This window comes from Penaeus japonicus, unplaced genomic scaffold (assembly GCF_977035675.1).
Source record: "Penaeus japonicus unplaced genomic scaffold, GWHDUDI00000001_assembly GWHDUDI00000038, whole genome shotgun sequence".
Lineage (NCBI taxonomy): Eukaryota > Metazoa > Arthropoda > Malacostraca > Decapoda > Penaeidae > Penaeus > Penaeus japonicus.
Window position 1 is genome coordinate 3,792,137 of NW_028234440.1, and position 12,500 is coordinate 3,804,636.

Genomic DNA, 12,500 nt, shown 5'->3' on the forward strand with positions numbered 1-12,500 from the left:
ACAGATATATAGAATATTCAGATATATTTATATTATATATGAGAGAATGATAGATAAACATAATATTAGATGTGATGTGATATATAATATATATATTAATTTATATATATATATATATCTATAGATATATATTTTTTTTATATATTATGTTTAGATTGTTAATAGACACATATACATATGCATATTTAGAATATATTTGATAAGTTAATATATAATATATAATAGATATAGATAGTCTTTTTGTATTATAATATGTAAATATATATATCACATACAATATTAACATAGTAATATTATTATGTAGAGTATAGATACAATTTTGATATTATTTACTAGATATAGATAGATTATATATTTTAAATTTATATAGATATATAGATGAGATATAATAAGATGTTAGATACTTATATTGTTACAAGATATATATTTAGATATGGAGATATAATATATACTTCATACATAATATATAGAGATATAATATATATATGATATTATATAGATAGATACGTAATATATACTTAGTGATATATTTATATAATAAAATATATATATATATAAATTATAATTTATTTATTTATATATATATGTATATGTATGTGTGTATATATGATCAGAAAATGATTTTTAAAAAATACAGACACAAATTTTACTGCAAAGTGTTCACTCGCATTTTAATCCCTCGAGGGATAAACAACGACCCGACTGCCCCCCTCCCCCTCCCCCGCCGGGCTACGCGAGCCCCCAATGCAGCCCCAATGGATCGGTTCAGAAGATTCCAGATTAACTCCAGAAGGTGCAACTACATTCGGGTGTTTGTGATTCTGTTTTATAATGTCTTAATATCTTGATATCCATATTCATGCGTCTCTTCCTCTCTTTTTGTAACTTTCTTTCTCTCAGTACTTGTCTGTCTCTCTTCATATATATGGGTATATATACATACATATATATATACATATATATATATATAAAAAAAAGATTTAAAAATATATAATTTTTATATATATATAGATATATATATATTGTTATGTTTGTAGGTATTATATATAAAAAATATATATATATATATATAAGATATATATATATATATATATTTATATATATATAGAGAGAGAGAGAGAGAGAGAAGAGAGCGAGAGAGGAGTAGAGAAGAGAGAGAGAGAGAGAAGAGAGAGAGAGAGACAGAGAGAGAGACAGAAGTGAGAAGAGAGAAGAGAGTAGACAGAGAGAGGAGAGAGAGGAAAGAGAGAGAGGAGAGAGAGAGCGAGAGAGAGAGAGAGAGAGAGAGAGAGAGAGAGAGAGAGAGAGTCTGCCGTCCTCGGGAATAAAACCGCAGGGCACACCCCAAAACCCCAAAAACACACCACATATATAATATATATATATATATATATATATATATATGTGTGTGTGTGTGTGTGTGTGTGTGTATAACATACCCTCCCTGACCCGGATTCGAACCTCTGCCGCCCTCGGGAACAGGTTAGTTGGGTCGTGTGGTCTAATTGGTCTAGTACTGCCCTCGCGGTTTATTCCCGAGGACGGCAGACTCTCTCTCTCTCTCTCTCTCTCTCTCTCTCTCTCTCTCTCTCTCTCTCTCTCTCTCTCTCTCTCTCTCTCTCTCTCTGTTCTCCCCTCTCTCTCTCTCTCTTCTGTTTCTCTCTCCTTCTCTTCTCTCTCTCTCCTCTTCTCTCTCTTCTCTCTCTCTCTCTCTCTCCCCTCTCTCTCCTCTTCTTTATATTATTTTTTATTATATATAATATATTTATATATATATATTTTTTAATATATATTAATTTTAAATACATACTTTATATTTATATATATATTTTATATATATATTATATATATATATATATTTAGTATATTTTATGAAATATTTAACCAAATATATGAGAGAGACAGAAAGAAATGAGAGAGAAAGGGTACAAAAGAAGGGAGCGCTAAATAGGATATAAGATTTTTAAAAGAATTATAAAACAAAAAAACACAAAAACCCCGATGTAGTTGCCTTTGGGTAATCTGGAATCTTCTAAACCCGATCATTGGGGCTGCTTGGGGGGCTGGGTTTAGCCGGCGGGGGAGGGGGAGGGGCGGGAGGGGGTCGTTGTTTATCCCTCGAGGGATTAAAATGCCAGTGAACACTTTGCAGTAAAAATTGTGTCTGTATTTTTTTAATATTTATTTTCTGTTTTTACACAACTACATATTTAATATTATTTAAATATTTAAAAATATTATATATATATATATATATTATAATATATATATAATATATATGTATATATATTTTTTATTATTATTATTTATATATATATTATAATATTATATATATATATGTATGTTTTATATATTATTTATTCATATCTAAATATTTTATATGTTATATAAAAGTATATATTTTTCAAAATCCCATATCATTATATATTTATAATTTTAATTTAATTAATATATATCGTATATATATATATATATTATATTATACATATCATTCATCTATTTATATGTATAATTTTATGTTGTGTATTATTATACATATATATACATACATATATGTATTAAAAATATATATATAATATATATATTTATTATATATATATATATATAAAATGCAATGTATCTATGTGGATTATATCATCTACTACATACATATTATTACATTTTATATATAATATATTATATTATATATATATATTAATTATATTTATATACCATCAATCTAATATCTATCGTCTATCTATCATTTATCCCTTTTATATTTTATTTTATATGATTTTATATTTTTTGTTATATTATATTTAGAAAGATGTTGAATGCGTAAGCATTTAATATTTTATGAAATTTTACCTCCCTGACCGGGGGCTCGAAAAAATGTGCCGTAGATTGACAGGTACGGTGAAAGAAAACGATCGGCTACTCGACCGCAAAGAATTGTCCAACCAGGGCCCCTTTGAGCATCATGGAAACTTACCTATGTGCCTTTAGAGAGCAGTGATAGGAATTTTCCGGACAATTTTCCCTGAGACTGGGGCGCAAGGGAAAATCACAATCCGGTCAGGGAGGTAAATTTCTCTTATATATTAAAATGCGTTACTGCACTCTAACATTTTTCACATAATAATAACTGGGTTTCCCTGATTTGGGATTAAATTTGTGTTCCGTTGTTTCCGGGTGCTCGTGGGAATTGTCGTGAAAATTCGTATCCTGCCTGTAAGGGGCACATAGTAAGTCAGGGAAAGGAAAAAATTTCTTTATATATATGTATATATGTAATATTATTTAATAAAATATATATTTTATATATATATTTATATTTTATTATTATATATATTTATATTTTTTTAAAAATATTGTTTATTATGTTTTTATATATTTTATATATTTATATTTATTATTTATATTATATATATTTTATATATGTTTGTGTTTATATATTGTTTATATATTTGTATTTTTATTTTTTATATTTTTTTTTTTTTTTTTTTTTTTTTGGGGGTGTGGGGTTTGTGTGGTTGTGTGTGGGGTATATATATATATATATATAAATATTATATTATATATATATATTTATATATATATTATATATTTATATATATATGTATATACTTTCCCCCATACATCCATAAACGTAAGCCACATAATGCACTTTGGAAAAACCGGTATTTTCCCCCGTTTTTCCCCTTGCAATCATTCTTTCTATTTCGGTTCTCGCCCCTTTCTTTATTTCATTCTCTTTTCTATTTTCATCCTTTTCCCTTTCCCCTTTCATCTTTTTTTACCCCTTTTCTCCTTCCACTCATACTTTCCAGTCCCCTTTTCCACTTCCCCCTCTCTTTTTAAAAGTACTTTTGTTAGGGGAAAAAAAATTATCACTTTTATGTTGTTATCCCTTAGAACTCGTTAAGGTAAAGCTATAATCTCGCGAACCACAAGCATTTTCAAAAAAATACTTTCCCGTTTTGGAGCACGCTTTAAATAATATTTTGTTTTACACTGATGCACGGAACTATGACTTTTTCATATTTTATTATTCTCCCACGGGGATGAGCTTTTTTTTCCAAATTTATATCTGTTTCGTTTAAATCTTAATGGTCAGTTCATCGTTCCCTTTTTGTGTTTCGTTTGCGGAACATTTAAAGCTTTTCTTTTCCTTTTTTGGTGCTGTTTTTGGTTATAAATTTCACCACAAAACTACCACAAAAAAGAACAGACACCACACATGTAACTCACACACATATATATATATAATTTTATAATATATTTTATATTATATATATATATTTTTATACAGTTTTACATATAATATATATATATATATATATATATTTATATTTATATATTTTTTTTTTATTACACATATTTTTTTATTTATAAAATTTATATATTTAAATATATAAAACAATATATATTATATTTTTGTAATGTATATATATATTATTATAAAATATTATTAATATATGTATATATTATATATATTTATTAATATATATATATTATAAAATATTTTATATTATATATATATTATATATACAAACACACCACCACCACACACACACACACACATTATCTATATAATTATATGTTGGTGTGTGTATATATTTTTTTATATATTTTTATATAATATATCTATAATATATATTTTATATATATGTACTTTATATATATGTTTTTTTATATATATTTATTTATCTATCTATCTATCTATCTATTATCTTTTCCATCTGTTCTCTTCTCTTCTCTCTCTCTCCCCTCTCTCTCTCTCTCTTTCTCTCTCTCTCCTCTCTCTCTCTCTCTCTTCTCTCTCTCTCTTTTATTTATATATTTTTATTATATATATATTATTATTTTTTGTGTGTGTGTGTGTGTGTTTTGTGTAAATAAAAAAAACTAAATAAAAACCTAAATAGATAAAAAAAGGGAAAACCAAAAAATAGATAAATAAAAAATTTATGTACATAATATATATACACATATATATACTACATATATTATTATATATATATAATATATATATTTATTAAAATATATATTTTGATTGCAAAAATGTTTTTCTTGATTAGATATTATCATGAAATGATTAATTAATTACTTTATTTCCTCATCATTACTGCTCTTATAATCATTTTGGGTTGTTGTTATATTCATTATCATTATTGTTATTGTTATCATCTCTACCCTTTTACTATCATTATTGTTCATTATTGGGTGCTCTTTTTCATACCCTTTTTTTTTCATTATCATATCATTATCCTTATCATGTCCGGTAGATGTTATCAATATTGTTGGGTGGAGAGAGAGAGGAGAGGAAAAGGGGAGAGAGAGGAGATGGAGAGAGAGAGAGAGAGTGAGGAGAAGAGATGGGGAGGAGAGAGAGGGAATGAGAGGGGAGACGAGGAGAGGGAAAAAATGAAATTTAGAAGATAGAGGGGAGAGAGGGAAAGAGAGGGAAAGAGAAAGAGAAGAGGGGGGAGAGAGGAGAGGGGAGAGAGAGAGAAAAGGGGGGAGAGAGGGGAGGCGAGAGAGAGAGAGAAGATGGAGGAGAGAAAGAGAAGATGGAGGAGAGAGAGGGTGAGAGAGAGGATGAGAGAGAGGAAAAGAGAAAATATAGTTTTGAAGGAGGTGAGAAAGAGGGAAAGGAGAAAGAGACGAGGGGAGAGAGAGAGTGAGGAAGGGGGAGAGGAGAGAGAGAGAGGGGAGGGGATGAGAGAGAGAGAGAGAGAGAGGAAAAGAGGAGGGGAAAAGAGAAGGAAAAAAGATAGAGGGGAGGAGAAGCGAAAAAAAGAGGGGAAAGGGAAAAAAGAGAGGAGAGAGAGGGGAGAGAAGGGGGAAGAGGGGGGAAAGAGAGAGGGGGGGCGAGAGAGAGAGGGGGGGGGAAAGGGGGAGAGAGGGAGAGGAGAGAGAGAGAGAAGATAGAAAAATATAGTTTGAAAAGAAAAGGAGAAAAGAGAAGAGAGGAGAGAGGGAGGAAGACAGAGGAGGAGAGAATGAGAGAGAGAGATTGAGAGAGATGATTTAAAATTTGGAGAAAGAGGAGAGAGACCCGGGAATTTCACCTCGAAGTCTTTTATGAACGTTTCGTAACAGGCGCCCTCTACTCTATGGCAGCTCCAAATCGTTTATCTATCTATCTAAACTTTCTTTACCCTTTTTTTCTATATCTATCCATTTATCTCTCTCTCTTCTCTTTATCTTCCAAACCCATATTATTATCTATCGGTATCTATCATTTATATCTACCCTTTTATTATATGTTATCGTCTTTCTATCTTTCTTTACCCATCTATGTCTTTTCTATCTACCTATATTACTACATTCCCCTATTAAAAATTTTATATCTTATCTATCTTCTACTATATTTTTTAAATTTTTCTTTTCCTTAACTATTTTTTATCTATTTTCTATAGGGGTTTTATATGTCGTAACTATTACTTTATACTTTCTATTTCTCTTTTCCCTATATATCTATTTATATTTATGTATGTATTTATTGAGATTGAATTAAAAACGAAATTCACGCTCCCATATCAGAAAGATCTTTTTGCGTCTCTACCCCTCCCCATTTTAAATCAAAAGACTTCTTTCATTCATCAAACGTCACACCGTAAAGGAGCAGTGAATCGGCCGCGTTTCCCCTTTCGCCCCTCCCTTTTCCGCCAAAGCCGGGTGTCTGCAGCGCCTTAGTTTTCCCCTGACCGGGAGGGAACGTGTTTTTTTTGTTTTTTTTCCCTTAAAAGGTTGGGGGGGAGTGGGATATATTACCTCAAATTGTGAATAAAAAACAAAGTCACAGTAATCTATTTAATTTATTTTTCCCATTTTGTATAAAAAATATACGGCACAATTCACTAACATAAGGACATACGCAGTAGTAAACTAAAAAATCAAAAAAATCGGAAAAAATTAAATATTATAATCAGTTCTATTATAATTAGTTCTAGCACAAAAAAGAGGTAGTATAAAATTCTGTTATTCCAAGATAAAACAAAATGTTATGTGTGAACACAGATTAATACGAAGTATTTCGGTTTACATATGAAAACATTAGATTCGTGTTAGAAAGGGTTTTAGTTTCAACCAGGCTTGCATGAGTTTTAAAATAGGGCCCAAAAAAATACTCATGTTATGTTTATATTTTCTTAAACATTTACCATCATCTCACACCATGAATCATTGTATAATAGCTTTGATTTCTTTTAATTTACAAAACTTTTTTGTATTTGATAAAAAATTTTTTAAAGTTTGGATTTGGATGTTTATTAATCTAAAACAAACAAACATAATATCTCGGAAAATTTCATGTCGGTGAACTCGATAGGTAAAAAGAGTCTTTTCTCCGTTGTTTCTTTCTACCTCCCAATGCTCATTTAATACCCCCCTCAATGCTCAATCCCCCTGGGGGGAGAAAAAAAAAACGATTGAGGGGTCATTGCCGTTGGTAAAATGTCCCCTTAGGGGGAAACGGGCCTGAGACAAACAGAAATTTCCTTAGTAGTAAGTAATTTTAAAAAAACTGCTAAGCGGAAAAATTAAGAGTTGTCACATTCTACTAAAGTATCCAATAAAAAACGCACACAGACGCGCGCTACGATTCAACAAATTTCAGATTAAATACACCCAAAACGAAACATTTGCTCAAAAGGGAAAAACAACCCAAAACAAAACATTGAACAACATAATCGATGGGAAATTTTCAACCCAAACAAACTCGTCTCGCCAATGGCGCGCGCGGGCACACACTCACTCACAAAATTTTTATATTTATTTATAGTTAGAGATTTTATTTTATTATATATATCTACTATATCATATATATATATATTTATATCTAACCCAACACCACCCACAACAACAACAACAACATGTGTGTATATTATATATATATATATATATAAATATATATATTCTATATATATATATATATATATATATCATTATACATTCATAATACATAACATACATATATATGTATATATATATTATATATTTATATATCTCTATATTATATATATATATATATATCATAATACATACATAATACTACTACATACAATAATATAATATACAGTAAATTTATAAAACATTATATTCTATATATATATTATATATATATATATTTATTTTATATATATATATATTTATATATATTATATAATCATAAAGTAAATATATAAGTATTATGTTTACACACATATACTGATATATTATATATATTTATATATATATAACTATATATATCTATATATTATATATATTTATATATATATATATATTATTATATATATGTATTTTTATATCATAAATATATGTATATAAATATATATATATAATATATATATATATATATATATATATATATATACAAATATAATTATTATTTATATATATATATATAGATATATTATATATAACATATATATATAGTAGTATATGTATATATATATATATATATATAATATATATATAATATCTATATTATATATATAGATATTATATATGATGTGTGTGAGTTGTGTGTGTGTGTGTGTGTGAGTACTGTGTGTGTGTGTGTGTGCCTATATTTTATATATATTGAAATATATTATAAAATATATATGTAAATTATATATATACTAAAAATATATATATATACATCTCTATAATAATATAAAGTATATATACATATATCTATATCTTTATATATATATATATTATATATATATATATATATATAAATATCTATATGTGTGTGTGTGTGAGGGTGTGTGTGTCGTGGTTGAATATATTTATATTATATATATAGATAGATAGATAGATAGATAGACAAATATAAATATATATATACATATATATATATATATCTTTATATTTCATATATATATAATATAATATATATATATACATATATACATACAAATATATATCAATAAATGTGTGCGTGTGTATATAGAACTGCGTTGGCGTTTCAACTGAGATGAACTGATCTCCGATATCCGTTTGGATCCCTGACATTTGCCTCTGTCTGTCAGCCAGGAAGAAACAACTAAATATCCCTTCTTTCACGCTGAAGCCCTTCACTCCGTACCCTTTAATGCGTCATGCAGCAAATAAACGAGAGACGGAGAAACCACCTTCCATTCCACGTTGAAGCCTTTTGACATCCAGTGGCCGAAGGCGTGACACAGAATTCCCAAAAGGAATGATTATGACATTAAGACATTATTGTCATTCTCGTCTGTCAGTTCACTTATCCCAGCCTTGCTGTGTAGCGATTCAAACTCAATATGTATCACATATATATACACTCATATTTTCAGATCAGGCACATCACATAGGATTATCAAGCTGTATAACAATGAAAAGATTTCTTCTGCTGGGCATGCATGATGTGGCCCGAACGACCCTTTTGGTAAAACATATCACAGGGTCTACCCTGCTATTTCTCGCTCACACAGCTGTAGCTTTTACATAAAGCTACCATGTGTAGCTAAATTAACTCCAACCACACCAACATCTATATGAGAGAAAGACGAAGAGAGTGAGAGAGAGAGATAAGAGAGAGAGAGTGACAGGATGAGAGAGAGAGAGGAGAGAGAATAGAGAGAGAGAGAGAGAGAGAGAGAGAGAGAGAAAGTATTTATAAACATCCCTTACACACACACACACCCCCACACACACACACACACAAACACACACCCACACACACATATAAATATATTAAATTTAATATATAGATATATATATCTATTATTAACTATATTTTACAAATTTGTTTTATATATATATATATATTTATATATAAATATATATATATATTCTATATATATATATATATAAACTATATATACTAGATACTTAAACGCCACAACCACTGCACATGCGTGTGTGAAGTTATGGGCAGATCTAATACATGATTTTCTTTCACTGTGGCCTACAGACAGATACCACTGTTCACAGGGCGCGTCCGTTCCTTCGGCCGGCTCTAATGAAAGTCCTGGACAATGACACTCGAAGGATCGCGGGCCTTCCGGAGGCAGCCCCGCACCTCCTGCAGTACGAGGCCGAGCCTGCGGTCGAGGGCGAGCAAGTGCGGCTCCCACAGAACGGGGGTCAGGGGGTCAGCGCTCAGGGAGCTTCGCAGAGCCTCGCTCAGGGGCGTGGCGCCGGAGTGGTACCTGGGAGGCGAGGGCAAAGTCAGGAGATTTGGAGCCGGCTGTTGTTTAACTGGACGGGAATGGTAAGCTATTACGAAAATCTGGAGATAATCTGTACGCTGAATTAAAGAAAGAAAAGAGCTGAAAAAAAAATGTGAGTCGAATAACAAATACAAAATAAACTTATTTTCGGTTGCCTTTTAATTATCTGTTGCACTGAAATTCCGCGGATAATGACTTAATCATCAGAAAGTTTGAACCATGACATATATATATTTTTTTAACATCAACAATGGACCATTTGGGAAAAAAATAAATGATTTACTTTTTTGACCGAGTGACCAATCAATAAAAAGTTATCCAATCTTCTCTTGCATTTTCAATTCTATTATCATTTTCTAACTCCATAAAAGTGTCCACGGGTAACACAGGTTTAAAAAATAAGACGTCATGCAAATTCAGCGGCCAACAATGCTCTCTGCGTTTGCCTATTTGCAAGGTCGGAAATACTGAGAAAACATAACCTTCACTAGGGATCTGAGACCGGAGGTGCCGTCGTATTCAAATCAGATATCAAAAGGCACTATTACTCTTTTGCCGTTTGTCGTTGTGGCAACGTACTGTATATCATTCGTCACTGTTATTGCAGAAACATAACATTATCAATATTGATTACTACTAGTTATTTGATTTAAATATTCATTAACATATAGCCACATCAATATTGATTACCCCATTATTATTAACATTGTTGTGAACATAATTCCTATGGCAATTAGCTCTGTTATTGCTATCCAGAGTATCAACAATATAACTTTCATCGTGCATGAATTATTAGATTATTACCAAAGCAATAAGCAGGGTACCCGACCTTTCAGAAACGCTAATTAAACACAGGTAAGGCAGGATAGATTCCTAACTTTGATATGTTGAAGGAACGCGATACAAGGTATCTGGTATCTCTGCTGAAAAGGGAAATAAGCGACGGAAGCATGGCATAAAAGGTGGAGAATCTCACTCGTGGAATGCGGAAGGTGAGGAAATCTTAGACGAGTAAAAATAGTTCAAGATAAGTGTAGATTTGAACTTAAAGAAAAGTATATACAGAAAGAGAGAGAGACAGTGAAAGAGAAAGAGAGAGAGAGAGAGAGAGAGAGTGGGGGGGGGGGTGTGAGAGGATGTGTGAGTGTGTGTGATCTGTGTGTGTGTGTGAGTGTGTGTGTGTGTGTGCGTGTGTGTGTGTGGGTGTGTGTGGTGTGTGTGTGTGGGTGGGTTGTGGGTGTGTGTGTGTGTGTTGTGTGTGTGTTGTTGTGTGATGTGGTGTCTGTAAGTAATATGTTCTGTGTGTGTGTGTTGTGTGTGTGTGAGGAGCTGTGGATTGTGTGATGTGGTGTGTATGTGTGTTTGTTGGTGATTTTACTTAGTAGTTTCTGTTGAGAAGTTACTGTAATTAGTGTTTTGAGTGATTGATGTTTGTGATATGTAGTGTCGAGTGTTTGAGAGTATTCATGATTACTTTGTGTGTCTCTACTCATTGTTACCTGTTTTTGTGGGTTTGATTGATCATTATTATTTGTTATATTTTTATCAGTTTTTGTATTTTTTTTTAGAGATAGTTTTAGTTAGAAGTTTGTTTTTGGGATATTAATACATTCATAATAGTTATATATTTATATAGGATTTTTATATATATATTTTTAGATTGATATATATATATAGATATATTATGTTGTGTCATTTTATTATGAATTATATTTTTTATATTTTTAGATATTTATTTTTTGATATATTGTTCATTTGGAGAGTTATTATCTTTAGATTTTGTATTCATATAATACATAAATATTTATTGTTATAGTTTTCTTGTGACTGAGTGTTTGTTATATATATTTTTATATATATAGTTCTGTAGGGATGTATTTATTTTTAAGTTGTTTTCATTTTACTAGTTTAGTGAGTTTGTTAGGAGTTTGATAGATATATATACAGTGATGAGATTATTTATACTGTTATATTTATATTAGTTTTATATATCTTGTTTTTGTGATTGTGTGATTATACATATTTAGATATTTTTTTAGTTAGATGTTTTTTGTTATAAATTTTTATTTTTTTATTGATTTAAGATTGAGTTAGATATTTTAGATTTAGGGGTATATAGTGTGTGAGTGTGTGTGATAGTGGTGGTGCAGTGTGAGTGGGGTGGGTGGGTAGTGTATGTGGGTGTGGTGTGTGTGGGGTGGGGGTGTGAGAGTGTGTTTGTGAGTGTGGGTGGGTGGGTGTGTGTGTTATGAGTTTGAGGTTGTGTGGCGTGTGTGGGGGGGGCTCGGGTGTGGTTGTGGGTGAGGGTGTGGGAGTGTGTGGTGTGTG

The 12,500-nt window shown here is 30.4% G+C and overlaps 1 protein-coding gene across 1 annotated transcript in view; it reads right to left on the reverse strand.

Annotated features, from left to right (window-relative positions):
* Positions 1 to 9,926: 9,926 nt before the first annotated feature.
* Positions 9,927 to 12,500, reverse strand: part of LOC122265849 (extracellular serine/threonine protein CG31145-like) — a 44,595-nt gene continuing 42,021 nt past the window's right edge. The window contains 1 exon segment of the mRNA XM_086532894.1: positions 9,927 to 10,151. Coding sequence (XP_086389020.1) covers positions 9,959 to 10,151 — 193 coding nt within the window. The 3' untranslated portion in view covers positions 9,927 to 9,958.